Raw genomic sequence first — 19,312 nt, 5'->3', positions numbered from 1 at the left:
GTTTTTTTTTTAAGTGTGTGCTAAATGAGGCTAAATAGAAAGGGCGCATCCCCGCGTCTGAGGAAAAAGTGTGTGTGAGTATCGGCTCTCTGTGCGTATGTATGAGAGAGAGAGAGGGCGTGTGTGAATACTTTAGGTTCTCCCTCAAACGCCGCCGATTGCATTCTTCTCTTGACGGGCGGCGAGAGGAGAGCGTCGAAGCGAGAGGCAAGGAGAGCAAGAGAGAGATTAAGGCTGAAACTTCTCTGCAGACGCTCCTGAACAGGTCAGCTCCTGAACGCTGAACACTGAACGCTTCATATTCTTAGAATATTCTTTTAATACTTCTGCATATGGGGAATTACAGTGCGGGGCAATACGGGACCCTTCTACTGTTTTTCTCCAGCATCGACACAATGTTATTGCTTTAACCAGTGAAACTTGTTTTGTGGTGGGTTCATGCGCATCCAATATCATTTCAGGCTTTCATTCATCATTTCATCATAAATGTGAGTGGTACTGTTGCAGCGCACAGATCCACTGCCGGGCACTGGTATCGATACGCTGCGCATAGCAGAGGAATCGATGAATTAAAAGCTAGTAGGTATCAGAGATGCGTGCAGGAACCAATCATTTGCTCTCCTTACTGGAGGCACGCAATTGATGTCCCGTCGTCGCGCATCTCAGTTATTTTACGTATTTATTGGCGCACGGAGACGGGAATGTTTGATTGCAGCACAAAATGAAAAAAAAAATAGGGGGGTTTTGTACACACATGTCGCCAATGTGTTCCAGTAATGATAAGTCCGCACGAACGGAAGCTTATTTCCGCCTGTGTGCGACACATGAATACTGTTACTCACTGACTTATTTGCCCTCTTATGATCCTGTCAAAAGCACCTGAGGCGAGCCACGTTTCCCCGCATAGAAACGGGTACGAAAACAGACACGGAGCGCATTGCTGAGGGAAAACTATCAATCACAATCCATTCTCTTACACCCGAATATGGATGTCCGGACATCACTGGCTACTGGTATTGAACCTAAATTAACAATGGAAATGTTGAGCGGAAGTAGATATAGAGTTTACTCACATTGTAGCTAAGTATTTCTTTCATTTAATTAAATCTATAAATAAATAAAAGGTTGGGTTGCAGTTCACCAAAACTGAAAGGGACGACGCGATATCTCAGAAAACTGCTTCACACCAGAGCTATTTTTATATCAGGTGATTTGCCAAGTGTTACACACGCCGCCCTCTTCGTTGTAAACCACCAATACTATGCAGACTGACACAGTGTATTCAGATAGACCTAGAAAAAAAAGCCTCAATGATGCAAGACATGAAGGAAAAGAGAGAAGGAGGAAGGGGTGTTGTGTAGAAGAAAGAAGCAGGATACACTAAGATTTGTAGAGCAGTAGAAAAGGTAGAATAACTGGAAAGGCATATCCCTCTTTTTTGAATTTTGATTTTTTTTTTCCTGCGGCATTTACAGCATAACTAATCCAGTTTATACAGTTTAGAACTACGGAAAATCTTCTTCTTCTTCTTCCGGCTGCTCCCTTTAGGGGTCGCCACAGCGAATCACCTGCCTGTATCTCACCCCATCACCAGCATCCTCCTCTGTCACACTAACCCTCTCCCTCCTTCACTACATCCACCAGTCTCCTCGGTGGTCTTCCTCTCTTATTCTTCCTTACATGGCACCTCCATCTTCGACACTTGTTGTCCAGCATATCCACCATCCCTCCTCCGGACGTGCCAAAACCACCCCAGCCTTGCCTCTCCAACTTTGCCTGATAATTTATAGCCTGTGGAAACTAAACAAGTAAACATTCATTTATATTTCATCAGAGCTTTCCCGCGCTTTTTGTCATCTCGTTTTCGTGCACGACAGTGTAGTAACGCAGTTCGGTGACATCGCAGGCGCAGTGTAGGTGTCTAAACTCAATTAGAGAGAGAAGGGTTAAAGAAAGAGAGAGCACGTGGAGAGAGAGAGAGCGAGAGAGAGCCCATATGGTCTCGTGACGTAACGCCGGACGCTCGAGCCTCTGCTTGTGTGTGTTTATGTGTGTGCGTGTGTGCGCGCGCTCTGCTTAGAATCCAGAACGGCACCCTAATAATACCGTGCACAAACTGTCGCCTACTGCTTACAGTAATTAAACAACAACAAAAACAACAATGAACGCCGTGACCGCCGCGTCCTGCCTGCTCGTCGCCGGCTTCAGCTGCTACCTCTACGGCAGCGACGTGTTGTCATCGCTGCTCCGTGTCTCTGTTACAGACTCCTCCATGCCCGAGCCGGGAGCTGCTCCGCGGCGAAGTCCGCAGGGAGTCCCCTACTCTGACCTGCCGCACATCGTCAACGCAGACGGATTGCACCTGTTCTGCCGCTACTGGGAACCCACCGGTCAGCCAAGGTCAGTGAAACGGCAACTAAATGTGTGGCTGCGTTCACTCTCTGTGTGTCCCTTTGTTAGCCCATAATCTGTTGGTATGCAGAGGAATGTGCGGCTGTCATTTAAAATGAAAATAAAAATATCTAAAACGTGTAGTAATTGTGTTCACATGATTGCTCTCCTGTGAGTCACATGATGGCTTTTTGACGCTTAATTTTCAGACATGCGCGCAGTCCACTATTCAGCTACAGTTACAGAGTTTGTTCCGTTCAGTGTAAAACCGGCACCAGTGCAAACAGTTTGAGTTCATTTATTTGTATAAATGAGAAGTTCACTCAAGTTTCACTTTCAAACCGCCTCCCAGAAGGAACTCTGCGACTGGTTAAACAAGTTCAAGAGCTCTCCAATCACAACTCGCCATCTTCTACGCTAGTACAGGAAACCAGAATATGTACTTGCAGATGTGATATGAGGCCTAACATCGTCTGAAAAGCACCCAAGATTAAAAACAGGCTGTGTGCAGTAAATCAGCATTAATGAGTCTCTTTGTCTGACCCATGCTCAGAGACATTTTAATTGTGTTAATCTCCTCATAAAGGGGTGACCAGATGCACCAGTGACAAACACTGGGCCATGGTGACCTTCATTAACACACACAAAAAAGCAGATCCAAGATCAGTTGATTTGAATTTATATATAAGCCTGCAAAGCTGACCTTTTTTAAACAAAGCTAAAATATCACACGGTTATCTCTCCTCATAGAAGCTTCATTTGACAACATCAAAAGTGTTTTTGTAAGAAGAAGCCCTTGACACAAATGTAAAACCATACAGAGACTGCATACATCATCTCTGTTTAAGAAACCTCATATGGAGCCAAGCATGTCTTCCATCTGAGCTGCAGCTGCTCGTAGGGACACATGAGAGAACCGATGAATGAGCTGAGAGTGTCGCTCCAGACTACAGCTCCTTTTCAAAACCTGTCCCAGCAGGAGGAATTACTGGTTTTACAGCATCGGCATTTGTCCACCCCGTAATCGCGGACGCTTGAGTTTTTAAGGTTGTTTCCTTTCGCCTTCCCAGCAACAGTGAACGGCATCATAGTTCATGTGCGAAAGGCCTCAAATCCTGACTCATCCGGCATTCTGGTGTGTGAAAGAGTGTAAATGGCACTCCTGCCTCTTAGCCAAAAAGACATCAGACAACAGAGCTGGTTGATTAATGGGTCGAGTTTGTTAAAAAAACACACTGACTGGTTCGATAGTGAAACTTTCCGCAGTCTGCTGTTGCAGGCCCTTTCGCTATCACTCACACACTTCGAACATTTTGAAGTCTGCAACCTCTGCACATGTGGCTGTGGCATGAAACAGAACGCAGAGGTCACATTCGTTTACAAATCACACTGTCACATGCTGGACGAGAGCACAAAAAGACAGATGTGGAAGTACCACCAAACATCTGGAATCAAGTTATTACTGCTCACCCACACGTCTCAGGGGAGCAACGACTCATTAACTCATACTGTGTCTACACCCTTGCTGTAAAATTGTGTATTTGCTCCATAAACTTCGTCTTATAGTTTACCACAGCATGTGTGAATGTATGCATGTTTACTCTGCACGCATACATATTTTGTGTGTTTATAGCTGTGTATGTGAGTAGCAAAGCCTAGATAGCTCTATATCCTAGCTTTTACTAAAACATAAATGTGCAAGTGGGACAAAAATTACTGCTTGTACGGCTAAAGCTAAAGCCTCACTGTAGTCACATGAAAACACCAAAATCACCCAACAATATTGTAAGGCTTGTAAATGAGGTATCTGGTCTTGGCTCATACTTTAGTGCTGCACATGCTAGGTGAGTTTGAGTTTAGTGTCTTGCAAGATCACATTTAACAAGTAGAGCTATAAAACAGCCAACTCTCTGACTGGTGGACAAGCCACCAGAGCCACCTTGTCAATAGAGTTTTTGGAAATACGCAGTATGATTGTTGTTTGTGGTCCCCAATGTCCCCAGTGTCAAAAATACATAAATAACAAAATTAATTCCAGTGGTTCATCATCTCAGCTGATGATTTCTCCTCCTAATCATATGTAAGAGAAGTTAAAAGCTGAATCATTGCAGAATTAAAATAGCTGCACAGTCCTCTGTGTTGTAACACTTTTAGAGCAGAGCTTTGCCTGGCTTATATAAGAGCTTTCTCACTGGAGGGCCAGCCAATGAGCACGCTAAAACTGCATGCAGGGATGGTAACAGGGAGACATGCAAGAGTCAGTTTAATGATGTAATGTGTATTGCCCAACTCTTACTTAAAGACTGATACAATAATGCGTAGTTATATAGCTGAATTCAGTTATTTTTCTTGGTGTTTTGTGGGCAACGTTTTACAGCCTCCTAATCAGCAGTTTATTAGCAATGTAAAGTGAATAAAACCCCAGAAGCTGCATTAAAATGTTTACAGGATGCTTAAACTCTTCAGTGAAACCCAGACTTATAAAATTCTTTATTTGAGACAGCAGCTCCTGTACGTTAGACGAGGTAGGTTTATTAGTTTTAAATGATCACAGGTGGTCGTCTAACTGTTCTCTGTATTACTTTAGGGTCTTTACCTTGAAACTATAAAGCAGCTTGCAGGGATTATTTTTGTGATTTGGTGAACTGAATAGACCACCAAGATATCCATATGTTCTTCAAGATATCCAAACGTTATCCCTGTTAGTTCAGAGTTAAAAGCAGCGTCTCCCAAAACTTAGTGTGATCTAAATCTCTCGTTGTAAAATCAAAGTTGGACAGTGAAGGTACAACTGCCGAGGACAAAGCGGCACTCAGTCTTTTGTCTGTCGTACGGCCTACGCTTAAGAAATTCTCTCCTGTTTTTACATGTTTCACAATGACTTTTCTGTAGTCTGGATGATGGATCCACAGGCTCACAGCTACCCACTCACTGCAGTAATCAGATTAGTAATTTAACACAAAGTGACACAGTGTGTCCAATTTGTGAAGTCTAAGTCTTTGTAAGTGCAGCTTAGCCAGAAACTTTTTAACAATATTATGTGTTCATGTGTTATTAAAAAGGGCTTACAGTTGTAATCTAAGTAGAACTATATCTGAACTGGTATATACAGTACCTAGGGGAAGCTGAATATGTTATAGGTTAATAGATTGCTCCTGAAAGCAGCAGCAGGAGTATTTATCTTTTTCACTTTTGTGATAAGAATAGTTTCACGTCGGCCTCAGTAGCACCTCGTGTAGAGATAAACTCTGAGGATCAAAGGAATCTCCAGACAGGGTGTTTTCCTTTTGACAGTTTATTAAAAACAGCGAAGGGTTTGTGTGGTTATGAATAGAGTGTAGCAATGATAATGACATTATGTGATCATCTAGGACTACAGCTTATTATTTTATTTATCATATTTTTGCCAGTGAATCAGACAATGATAAAAATGAGAATTTCATGAAGGCAAAGTGACCTCACAGCTACTTTCACCACGGCTGTTAACATCACCAAAGTTATGAAGAGAGGTGTTGTAACCATGGTGGCAGGCCAGCAATTAATGACTCATATCTGTGTGGGCCATGTAGTTTATTGCATGTGATGTTTGATTAGTGACGAAGCAGAAACTGAACACACGGTTGGAAAGCAAATGTATGCACTGGAAACTTCAGCTCCTCAAAGCATGTCCATGCAGGTGTTTACCAGGCAGCCAGCACCACGCACCTTTGTAGAGCTTGTACAGAATCAAGCTTCCACAAATCATTGATTATTGCTGTTTAATTAACAAGATAATCCTGCTTGGAGCAATAGCCACACGCTCTGACTGATGGACATGTACGAAATTTAGGTAACTTCTAGGGTGGCTTTGCTGTTGTTCAGCATTTTCCAGAGTGAAATAATAACTAGTTTCGTAAACACTAACACTGACTACTGTTATAAACCTTATCAGTGCTCCTCTGTTTTTATATCTTATTTCACGTTTAACTTATTTTTTCCAGTATTTGTTATTTGCATTAGGATTAGAGGAAAGGTCAAAGGCTTCTGAAAGTTCTTTCACTAGAGGCAGGAAGTAGGTGAAAAGTCGACGGGTGGACTACTTGGATATAAACAATAATTGACAGATCTTCCACTACTTGGACGGACACTAGTATACCACACACACATACATTGTACACCTGTATTTTTACAGAATACAGCACACAAATATGTACACGTACACCAATCAGGCATCACATTATGACCTTTCTATCAGAACCAGCAATTTGAGCTACAGTTATTCTGTCACGGTCTGGCTGGCAGACCGTGGGGATATGGGGGAATGAGGACCCAAAACGCATGGTTCTGCGATGCAAACAGTGCACTTTATTTACAGTGAAGGCTGTAAACACAATAACTCCCCGTTGCTCCCTTGAATCCCGTGTGTGTGTGCTCCCCTCCGACGTCTGTGCTCGTGCTCCCCGCTGTTGTGTTCTCGCACACCCTGTGCGTGCTGCTGTTCTGGTCCACTCTTCCACCTGGGGGGAAAACCACAGAAACAGCCATCAACACCAACCCTGGCGGGAGCTCCAACACTCTCCTAAGTAGCTCCCCCGACGAGCCCTGATCACCAACAGGTGTGTGGCAGGAACTTCAGGTGTGGCCAGTCCTCTTGCAGTCATAATAATCATAATAATAATAACAACAACAACAGTCAAAACTGCTCACGGACCCCCAGTCCTCCAGAGCCCGGTCCGTGACATTTTCAGTAATTTGAGCTACAGTGGCTCGTGCTTTGGATCGGTCCACATGGGCTAGCCTTTGCTCCCCACATGCATCAGTCAGCCTTGGCTGCCTATGACCCTGTTGATGGTTCACCACTGTTCCTTCCTTGGACCACTTTTGATAGATACTGACCACTGCAGACCGACACTGACACCCCACAAGAGCTGTAGTTGTGGAGATGCTCTGACCCGGTCGTCTAGCCATCACAGTTTGTCTCTTGCCAAACTCTCTTAAATCCTTACTCTCGCCCATTTTTTGTTTCTAACACATCGACTTTGAGGACAAAATGTTCACCTGTCCCCTAATATAGCCCATGCGCTAACAGGTGCCATGATAAAAAGATAGTAAGGACTATTCACTTCACCTGTCAGTGGTTATAATGTTATACCTGATCGGTGTATGCACAGGTTGTGTAAACAGGCCATGGTATTATCAGCCTTTTTTGCTGATAAACTCTAAACAAGCTTCTTTGTGTGTTCATGTTTCTGGGGTCAGCCTCTTTAATTTTCTTGCTGCTCATTTCCACTGTATCCATGATACATGATATAGATATTGTATGAAGACAAAAGATGCACTGCATCGTATTTCTTTTCGTGTTGGAGCTTGGGGGGAAATTAGGCTGAGTAATTGAGTAAAAAATATGAGCACCATGTGAAATTTCCCAAATGGGTGATTCCAGGTGCCAGCTGGGATAATTTACTGTAAATTAATATAGAAAAGAGAAAAAAAAAGAACTGACTCCAAGTGATCTACTAAACAGTAAGTAATCATTTTTGCATAATTATCACTTCCAGCAGCCTTTACATTAAAGTGAGTTGAGCCATGGATTTTCCAATTGAAAGCATAAATAGCCACTTCAGGTGGTTATGGTAGGTAATTTGGTAACACTTATGATAACAGTGATGCATTGTAACAGCAAGTAGTGATAAAAAAAAACATATTAAAATGCAGTAAAATTCAAATTCAAATCAAATTCAAATTTTATTTGTCACGTACACAGTCATACACAGTACGATATGTAGTGAAATGCTTGGACAACTGCTCGACACCTAAAGAAAACAAAAAAGGAAAAGGCTATGAATAAGATAGGAAATAAATATGAAAAATTAAAAAGGGTAAATTTAACTAGGAAGGAATAAAATATAAATTAAGGTTAAAAATGAAATAACTGTACAACACAAATTAGAATGAAGGGTAAATTTAACTGGGAAAGAATAAGATAAAATATATAAATTAAAGTTGAAAATGAAATAACTGTACAACAAAATACACAATATAGAACTATATAAGAATGTATGAAGAAATATAAATAAATATATACACAATAACAGCAGCTGTACAAGTATTAACTGGAAATGAAGAATATAATGTCCAGTGTTGTGCAATCCACATTATGTATTTTGCAGTGCAAATATGCTTAAAGTGATTTAAGTGATGAAGTGAAAACAATGTCCAGAATGTCCAGTGTGTGTGTAAGAACTATATGTGTGGGTCAGTACTGTGTGGTGGTGTGATTGAGAGACCGTATCGCCTGCGGGAAGAAGCTCCTCCTCACTCTCTCTGTGTTGGTCTTCAGGGAGCGGAATCGCTTTCCTGACCTCAACAGAGAGAACAGTCTGTTGTTGGGATGGCTGAGGTCCTTCACGATCTTCCTGGCCTTGGTCCAGCACCGCCTGCTGTAGATTGAGTGCAGGTCAGGGAGCTCGGAGCGGATGGTGCGCTCAGCTGTAGAGCTCGTCTGTCCTGCATGGTGCTGTTCCCGAACCAGGTTAAGATGTTTCCCGTCAGGATGCTCTCTATGGTGCACGAGTAAAAGTTCCTGAGCACCTTGGAGGGCAGTTGGAAGTCTCTCAAGCGTCTGAGGTGGTAGAGACGCTGACGGGCCTTTTTCACCACGGTGTTGATGTGACAGGACCATGACAGGTCCTGCGTGATGTGAACTCCGAGGTATTTGAAGCTGTCCACTCTCTCCACTGGGCACTCGTTGATGACGGGGGTCTGGTAGTTCCTCTCCTGCTTAGTGCTGAAGTCCACTATCAGCTCCTTTGTCTTACTGATGTTTAGAAGGAGGTTGTTCCTCTGGCACCAGTTCTCCAGATTCCTAAGATAGTAAATGAAGTGCTATAGCATTACATCACCATTGGTTTAAATTAGAAACAAGAACAAATATGCAACAGGTGTAAGTGCATACCTGTGCAATATGACTGAAATGTCAAATTATTCAAAATTGTAATAGCTTCATATTTCAGACATATGCATTAGTTCCAATGATTTCCAGTGTTCTTGGTCTATCTGCATGTCTGTATTTGGGCTCCTTGGGGAAAATGATTTCTACTAAATAAAAAATCTGAACAAGACACTTCAAAAAAATGGAGAAGGATACAGACAGAACAGTGACAAAATAAGAATCAGTCACAATCGAGCTGCCGCAGTAATCAGGAGGTACAAAAGGAGTACAGTGCAGTTTATCACAGTAGCTGTGTGGCTCTGCTTTTAAAATGATGTCAGAGATGGTGCACCTCATGAGCAGTCAAGCCCCATAAAACTCTGGGAAAGTGCTTCAGTCTTGGCACAAGAGAATTTTGTGACAGCTCAAAGTATGCGTGTAAATGTGAAGATGTAAAAGTCTTAATATCGGAAGTACAGTTTTTTGGTCAATTCAGATTCAGTACATTTCTTCAGCTCAGACGGTGTCCAGCATGTTTGGTGTGAAGCTCCAGTAAATGCTTAAGAGGTGGGAGTGTGATAATGTAATGGCTATTTACATTTATAGGCAGCACCACAGGAGCCTGTGGGTATACCAAAATAGGGACTGACTGACTCTCTCAGTCTCCAGAAACCTGACAGGAGAGGAATATTCCAGCTTGTTAACAATTCAAAGCATGTGGCTAAAATCAAATTATGGCTGGGCCACAACCATTTGGGGTTATTTTAAAGAGAAAAGTTTTTGTGTGCGTTACTCGTGTCCTCCATGCTGAGGGGGATTGAATCCATCATTAACACTCTCTGTGCCAATGACAAAATATTACAGCAATCAGTGTTTTTACATTATGGATTAGTGTTAAAAGTTGAACTTTCTGCTTTTTATTTTGATATAGAGTGCTTATCAAATTTATTAGACCACCAAAGTTTATGCTACAGCTGTCCTGAATTAGTATTGGTGATTACCAAAATCATTTCTTTATGTTTCAGTAACGGTTAATCCGCCTGCATGCACAGGCTCTAAACTGCAACCCTGCTCACTCGGTTTAAAAGTAACATGATTAGTGGAAGGTGAAACAATTGTGGTTCATTTATTCCTGTTTACTGTATGAAACAGAGGAACAGGTTAACATGTTAATGTGAAGACATTATTACACACGCTGCCCATAACTCATGTATGGTAACGTCGTTCCTCTCAGGATGTTTTTGCACTGGACGCTGACTGTGCAGACCAGTTCACTTCATTTATCTTTTGATATGAAGCCCTGCTTTACATGTGCATCTCATGCCTGAGCTGATGTCCTTCTGCTTGAAAGTAGACAGCTGGCAAATGTACTGTGACATTTCATTTTTAAACCTTTCACAAACAACGGGCTGTTTGACATTAAATTAATACCATTTGTTGGAATTTCAACAGCATGTGCGCTCTTTAGTTGAACTGATCGTTTTTTTATTTGAAATGTTTCACAGTGCAGAAGAGTATTATTTATCTAAAGACCGTAAATATTTAGCTGTTTTTTCTGGTTTGAGTTTTCATTTCACTGGTGTAAACTTTCCCGGTAAACATCTTGACATTAAATAACCGTCGGCTGACCGTCTCTCCTCAATATTTAGTCTTGGTGGAAAAACGGCAGCGTCGGCCTCTGAGATATAAGTCTGCCTTCAACATCGTCTGGAGCAAGAGAGTCAGAAAGAAATTAATCCACAGAAACATAAAGATCAGTGGAAGAAAGCCAAATTAAAAATATTTGAGCCCATGAGCATGACAGGGGCCCAGTCCTCAGCCCTCAACAGATGACACACTGACACTGCAACACAAGTCTATAATCTTGACATCAGGAGCCATGGGTGTGGTTCACTATGCAAGAAATGAGACAGAACTGACATTTGGATATGTAAAAGAGCCTTCTCGAGGCTCCAGTAATACTAGTCTGTGTACACGGAGAGACCTTTGTGTGGACATCTGGTCCTTAGCAAAATTATCTTTGTACTGAAATTTGATTTTGTATTAATGTATTAAAAATAAATTAAAATAAAAAAGAAATCTTTGTAAAAAGACAGCTTTGGTGTACCACTATAGTACGTGCACTTTGCAGTGTTTTGCCATCATACTGCCACCAGTTTTTACCCTCAAGATGACATTGCTGTCGCAACCATGTTTACTGGGTTTCTGATGAGACTGCCTGCAGTCTGTCTGCCTCCATTTCTTTCCATCACACAGCAGTCGCTCTCTTGTCTGTTTGCGTGTGTGTTTTTTACTGTCAAGCACACCCTTGCACACCTTCTATAATAACACCACCATTTCTAGCGTAGCTTTCCATAGCAGTTTGTCACAGTTTCTCTCTCTCCAAACCTCCTTGTCATTTTCCGCCTGTCACATCGTTCTTCTCTGTCATATCCACTTTGTTTTGCTCCGATTGCATCAAATCTTCCTGTCACCTTGGAAGTTACTGACTCATACGAAAGTCTGAAGGTCTGAAATGTCTTGAATCGAGCAGACTTGTTACAATGCAGTCTTTGTGTGTCTTCTACCACTGCATTTCATGCTGCAGAGTTAAAGAACTTGTATAGCAGTGCAAGGTGCTTTGGATCCTGGATTTCTTCCAGTCACCTGTTGCATTAAAAATAATCTCATGTTGTGCAAAAGGCATGCTCTCTATATAGACCACTGTTAAAAACAAAAATGTAGAACTTGACAGGACACCAACTGCAAACCCCATATAGTACTTGTATTGTGCATTATTTTTAATCCAATGACATTTCATCGCTGTGAGGCTTTCTCAGATTAAGCTCTGTGACATGCTTAAATGCCTAGAGCCAGACAGCATAAATAATCCTGTGGCAAGAGTTCCTGTGGAAAAATGTACAAGGACTTATTTGTGTCCTCTGTTTTACTGTTTGCGAGCATCAAAATGCCAGAAATGATTTAACTTTGCATTTGAACTGGAGAATTTGAGCTCTGCTGGTAGGTTCTATAATCTTGCTTGTAGTCCATCAGCATTGTGTTAAGGGGATTAGCTCCTTGGTTTTGTTTAGGCCTGTGGTTGTTTAGAGTAGCTCTGAGTAGAGCCAGTGGGAGGCATGAGTGTTTTAATAAGGCTGGTTATAAGCCATGCTGTTCCAGCAGCTAAAACTGTGTGAGAGACAAGTGGGTCTCTGGTTCCCATGAGAGAAAAGACAGAATAAAAAGAAATAATGAGAAGGGGTGAGAAAAGACTTTTTTTTTTGGTATGATTTAAGTATTTCAGCTTCATGTATGAAATAATCTGAGCTCTAATTCATTATGCAAAAGATTCATCATGCAAGTGTAATGAGCCACACCAGGATACAGCTTAGAGTTCATTTGCAGCTGCTCCAGCTTTCAAGACATCAAGAGAAAAACTTCCAATTCTAAACATCATTAATTCAACATACAGATTCAACATACAGAACTGCAACAGACTTCTTTCCTGTGGACAGACGAGACCAAAGTAGAGATGTTTAGCCATAGTGCACAGTACCATTTTTGGCAAAAAATTAAACATAGCATTTGTGTGCAAACAACTCATACCAACTGTCAAGAATGGTGGTGGAGGGTGGATGATTTGGACCTGTTGTGCAGCTACAGCATGTGGGCACCTTGCAGTCACTGAATTGACTATGAGCTCCTCCCTACCAACGTATTCTAGAGTTAATGTGAGCCGATCTGTCCGAAAGCTAAAGCTCGACCCAATCTGGGCTGTACAACAGGACTGCACAGAGTCCTGTGAAAACTCCAATTCAAAGTTGTATATCACATGTGTGTCTTCTCAGACATACAATATGCACCTATAGCTTGAATGGTTCGTGTAGTTGTATGAGTGTAAAGTGTAAATTCCAGATGTCGTCTAATCCAGTTATCCAAAAGTGCATTCTGATAGGACACGTGACTAACATTTGATATTTTGAAACTCCTATTGTTCTTCTTCTGTAGCGAGAACTCGTCCACTCAGTTAAAGGTAAGGTTTGTATTTCACAAAGAGTCAAATGTCAAAATGCCACAGTCTTCTGAACTATTTGCAAGTAATTGATTCAAGCGAACTCCTCCTGCCTCTTCCTAGAAGACATTTAGCAAAGTGAAATTGCTTGCTTTGCAAGGCTGACCCAACACACCACTGCGGCCTGAATATTTCTGAAAATGATTCTTCTGGAGATTCCTGCTGTTGAATGAATAGAAACATATGTTAAGATTCAGTTAAATTCTTACATCTCTTACTGTTAGCTGCCAGCAGACAGTAGCTACACAGATGAAGTGCCATTAAGCTAAAACCTACTGAAGGATGAGAAAGACGGAGAAAACTGGAAGAAAGAGGAAGAAAATGATAAGATCCCACAGACATAGGAGGCATTTGAACAGCAAAGACAGCAAATTAGCAAAGAGGGCGTGTATCCTATTGTTCACCATGCAGTTGTCTTTACGGTGAGTTTAGACTAACCCCAATAATCCCCTGCTGCCCCTTGGCATGTGTGTTACACAATATTATCCTCATACAAAGATGGTCATTCACACACATGCTTTGTTTTGCGAGCCGAGGAACATGTATCCCGAAGCGACGGCTCTCTCCCAAAAAAAAACAAAAAAAAAAAACAAGGAAAAGAGCTGTTAGTGAAATTTGCTAATGAAGCCTGATGAACATCTTCTTCTATTATACTCCTCTGCATCCACCCCTCAGCTTGCCTCACACTTTCAGTCCCTTTCCTCCTGTTTCACTTGGTTCCTTTTTTCCTTCCCTCTGAATACATTTGGGCTAATTGTCTGCTGCTGATTGAAGCTTTCACAGCCTTCTCAGTGCTGCTGCTGCTGCTGCTTAGAGTGGAAAAAAACGCTTGAGCATTTCGGTGCCGCTCCGCTGCTTAATATGCACCGATAGCAGAGGCAAAACCTTTTAAAAGAAACTTGTCTGACAGGAGAAGACTAGACTGTTAATTAGCAAAAGATATCCCTTTCTGAGTACACAGGAACTAATAGCCTCATGTCACAAAGTACCTTTAAGGTTTGAAATATAAAATTGTCTATTTGGGTGTAGAAGAAGAAATGATGCTTTGTTATATTTAGGGAGGCGTTAAGCAAGTCTCTACATGCTTGAAGAACAGTATGTTAGTGTAAGATTCTGAAAACGTGTTACACATCACTGACAGTGTGCAGGGATGCAGTAGAAATACTTGTCAACTGTGTAACTTCTAGAGCTAATGAATCTTTTGCCTCTATGCTATCCTTGTGATGGACATGTGCAGTGTGTACCTTATCTCTTGCTCATTGTCAGTTAGAACAGGCTCCAACTTGTGTCCTGCTCCAAACGGATAAGCAGCAAGAAAAGAAACAGATGAAAATGGATGAGCAGTGATGGTTCACTCTTTGTTTTACTGGACTCCTCTGATTCTGTTTTGAGTTGAAGAGGAAGGGATTGGTTGAGGCAGGCATGCAGGCAGATGGACGATAGCTGTTATCTCTGAAAACACAGCCTGCCCATTCTTTATCTGCCATTCTTTATCTGCCATTTTTTCCCAATGTCCGGCTTCACAATCTCCCCTTGACACACGTACGCAAATACATTGATGCACATCCAGTCAAGTAAGTGGTGGGCAGATGCGTGAATTAAATCCTACTGTTAATAGGTTTCTTTTAGATTACATTTAGATGATGCTTTTCCATCCATGAACAATTCTACTTTAACCCCATTTTAAGTGGTCAGTGTAGGAGTTTATCAGGAAATCTAGGAATTACGGTTCTGCACAAAAAACGGGATAAAGGTCTGTGTTTGTGAAGAGCTAAACTATTTTTTTGTGTGTTTTTTCCTCTCAGGGCTTTGGTATTTATTGCCCATGGAGCTGGGGAACATTGTGGCCCATATGATGAGATGGCACAGAGACTGAAAGAACTCTCCTTGCTGGTATTTGCACACGACCACGGTGAGTGACAAACACGTAAATCACAGTGCTGTTTTGCATCCATGCATTTACACTTATGGCTGCCTTCATTTTTTATCGGTAGTTTGCACGCAAAGCAACTGGCACAGAAAATCCATCACTAAGGAGAACTAATTAATTATCAGGGAGAATTAATTAGTTTTCATTTTCCCCTGTTGTTCCACGGCACTGCCTCTCTGTTTTGTTGTTTTAATGCCATGTCGAGGAAAACGTCACATTCAAGGCTGGCTGTAATAATGAAACTTGTGACTTGTGGTTTAGAAACATCCAACTGACCTCTTGGCAAAAGAAAAGAGCCCAGACAAGAATCAGACAAGACACAGCATGCTTTAGGCTTTGGGTTTCGGTTTAACGAAACAACATCTCTGTTAAAGATCACCCTTAATAGCACTCTCGAAATCTTTTCATTAAGGAAACTATGAAACTCTTGCGATAGATAGAACTGCACAGGCTTCAAATTCCCATGTTGACATCCACAGAAGGGCCGCTGTTAATGGAGTGAAAAGATGTATTTGGTACTTTAACGCATTCTATTCAATCAAAAATCATGAAGACTTTCCATAATTGTTCATCAGCTGAAAAGGCTGATTGAGTGGATTCATTAAAGTTTAAAAACTGGCTCATCGTGGTACTAAACTGTGAACTTTTTGGGTAATATGTGGACTGTGAAATGACACACAGAAACTGGCTATGGTGGTGCTTTAAATTACACAGTAACCACCAATATTTTGAAATTTACCTGTTAAACATTATGCGCCTAAATGTTGTGCCTTTGAGAAAGACGCCTGTAATTGTGCAGATACGCTGTGGGTTTGGGTTTACTGAGGTCAGTAAATCTTTGCTATAGACTGAGACATCGCCACATATACTTAGGAGCAGAAGTCATAAAAAGAACTTCAGAAATCACTCACGTAGTGACTTGGTCGGGGGAAAGTGAAAGCTTTTGGGATTTCCCTGATCAACACCTTTGAACATTTACGGCACATTTCCACCCTTGTTTGAAACGATCAGTTGACAGACTACAGTGACCACCTTGGTTGTATTTCCTCAAAAACAAAAGAAAAAAAAAAGAAATGAACCCAGGTACACTTTGGGCTCCCAGTGTAGATACTTATATTTGAAGTCATAGTTGCAGAGGTGGAAAGAGTACTAAAATATTTTACTCAAGTAAAAGTACTATTACTTTGCTGAAATTTTTCTCAAATACAAGTAAAATTACCTGTCTGAAAATTTACTCAAGTAAAAGTAAAAAGTAGCTCATTTAAAATGTACTCAGAGTAAAAGTTACATAGTTACTTTTTTGTCAGCAGGAGGACAGCCTCTTCTGAGTAGTGCAAAAAAGACAATGGAATAAATCTCAAAGTAGTTGTTATTTAATTAAAAGAAAAACTTTACAAATTAAAGTGCAGTGGCAGTTAAACTGCAAGTCTATACATCAAAATGGATAATGGTCACCAAACCAACCAACTGTCAAAACCATATAATTCTTTTACATGGGAATGTGTTCTAAACTGTCAAATAAGAGAACAAGTACTGAATTGAGCTGTATGGCAGCTGCTATAAAAATGTGTTTTAATTTTTTAAACTTGGCCTTGCTCTGTTCATTTTGAGGAGCAATTCAATTCAATTCAATTCAATAAAACTTTATTGATCCTGAAGGTTGACCCCGAAGGAAATTGGGTTAAGGCTGCCGACCTTTGCCAGCACCATCTTACCCTTCTGACCATACGTACATTACACAAACATCACATGGGGAAGGCAGGTCAGAGAGGTATAACAATGGAAAATGCACAACATGAGGAAAGAGAAGGAGAAAAAAATAACCCAATAACAGTTTATGTCTTAACTTAATGTGATTAACTTGAGCACAGCCTTTTTGCTAAAATAAATGTACAAGTTTCATTTAACTTACCTCTACATGCTTGCGCAGGTTTGATGTGGAATTTTTAAAAGCTGCTAACTCTGTCTCTCTGGGCAAACACAGCGTACACTGCATAATATTTGTTTGTATATGTGTCTTTCTGGCTGCTGTTACAACCAAATTTCCCCTTGTGGGACAATTAAAGGATTATTCGATTCTATTCTATTCTATAATAAAGCTGTTGCCTTTCTTGCACTTGAAGCCAAAATGGTCCCTTAAATACGGCCAGGGGTTCACATCGGTTTCTTCGAGTTCAGGGTCAGCAGAATTCGACGGGGTTTCTTTTTTCGCTGGATCCGTACCACCGATGTCAGACTCCATCTTTATCGTGACCCAACGCCAATTTGTTCTACTACCCATCATTCCCTGCAGTATTTCCGAAGCGCAATATTGGGGGGGGGGGTTGTTTGTTCTTTTAATTTACTCAGTAACGGGTGTGATTGAAAATGTAGCGAAGTACAATACTTTTTAAAAAATATACTTAAGTAAAAGTAAAATTACCGACTTGAAAAATGACTTTAAAAAGTACAAATAAACAAAAAAAACTACTCAATTACAGTAACGCATATAAATGTAATTCGTTACTTTCCACCTTTGCAAAGTTGTTTTATGCAAAGCCATCAGAAATCCATGCCAGCAACCAATAACCAAGCTCAGAGGAATGCAATTCAGATGGAATTGACAATCTGGGAGCAGTTCTCAAATGGAAGTGACTTCACCTTAAAAGCACTTGATATAGTTTATAAAGCATAATCTAGTCACTACATGTTCAATGTGTTCACTTAAAAAAGAAAATGTAAAATTCTTTCAAATGAAAGGTTTGGGTAGAAAGAGAAGGACACAGAGTGTTAGCTTTTTAGTCGATAGTAATTAGGTAATGGCTTGTTAGTCAGTAGTAATTAGATAAAGGGAAATGTCTGTCCCGATGCCTCCATCAACAAGGAACGATGTGCTCGTGGGCTAAATACAGCAGGGACGTTTAAATCCATGTGACTGTGCAGCAGTTGCCGTTGAACATCAGTCTGTGCACTCAATAAAACTCCATAATAACATAAAAAGAGTGAGAATGAGATGACAAAAAAGTCTCAGTGGCAGAAATGTGAAAATATTTACAGAGGTGAAGATCCTAATAAAGAGCTGACAGATAATAAACTGGAGTGAATGATAAGGACGGCTGAGGCTGCTCGCAGAGGAGCAGTTTGTTCAATGCCTCGCAGTAAAATGTGACACTGTTAAATGGAAAATACTGAACTGGAACAAGTCCCTGTAGACTCCAGTTTTTCATCTATTTCTTCCACATTTACACACACACACACATCGCCTTGGGCAGCTCTTGATAGAGTTCACAGATGAGATGTTTCACTCTTTCTCCTTTTTTCTGTCTCTTGTGTTTTCTTTCTAATTATGGGCCGGTAAGGTTTTCATTCATTCACACCCTGCATTGACTGGTGTTTTTTTTTTTCTTTTTTCTATCTAGAACAGGCTGCATCTTTTTTTTTACCAGTTAACAATATTCACAGATCAAGCTGCAGATGGCTGTTGTTTCTTTGAAAGTTACTGATTTACAGAATGCAAAAGCAAAATGCAAACTTCAAAAACCAGGTAGCTAGCAAATATTAATAATAACCTTTGTAGTTCTTATTATCTTTATATGCTTTATTACTAGTGAGTGTCAATTTTAACCACCTTCCTGATCTGGATCTTAGATCTCTGAGAGCGTGAGATCTGTTGATCTGCCATGCTCTGCGGGCTGTAACGCTTACTGGAAATCATTTATGTAAGGGGCATCTCTGAAGAAATGCTCTTCACGGCTTTTTGACTTTGCATCTCATAATGCAAATGCAGATACTATGATGGGCTAATAAAAAGGACCTCTCTCTCTCTCCTACATGAAAAGCTCAGTCGTAACCTGACTCATTCACTGCAAGAATCACAGGTTAGAACTTAAAGTCCACGATGCTCTAAACCATATTACTGAGGCAACAAGGCATTTTCAGATACTTATTGACTGGTTATGGCCACAGAGAGTCCAAAAGCCTGCTGTGTTTCTCAGTAAATGTGTGAGGGTTTGTCTCCTTCCCTGTCTGGAAATTTGCAGAGATGTGGGTA

The 19,312-nt window shown here is 40.9% G+C and overlaps 1 protein-coding gene across 2 annotated transcripts in view; it reads left to right on the top strand.

Moving 5' to 3' along the window:
* The first annotated feature begins 80 nt into the window (after positions 1–80).
* Positions 81–19,312, top strand: part of mgll (monoglyceride lipase) — a 45,846-nt gene continuing 26,614 nt past the window's right edge. The window contains exons 1-3 of one of the 2 annotated variants that reach the window (XM_040047320.1): positions 81–265; positions 2,265–2,400; positions 15,158–15,264. In XM_040047320.1, the coding sequence (XP_039903254.1) occupies positions 2,273–2,400; positions 15,158–15,264 (235 nt within the window). In that variant the 5' untranslated portion in view covers positions 81–265; positions 2,265–2,272. Of the gene's footprint in view, positions 266–2,264; positions 2,401–15,157; positions 15,265–19,312 lie in introns of those variants that run through there. The other variant, XM_040047321.1, reaches the window with a different exon arrangement.

The sequence above is a fragment of the Simochromis diagramma genome, unplaced genomic scaffold, assembly GCF_900408965.1.
Source record: "Simochromis diagramma unplaced genomic scaffold, fSimDia1.1 OVJJ01000387.1, whole genome shotgun sequence".
In the NCBI taxonomy this organism is placed as follows: domain Eukaryota; kingdom Metazoa; phylum Chordata; class Actinopteri; order Cichliformes; family Cichlidae; genus Simochromis; species Simochromis diagramma.
The sequence above is the reverse complement of the archived record's forward strand: the minus strand, read 5'-3'. Positions and strand labels throughout refer to the sequence as shown.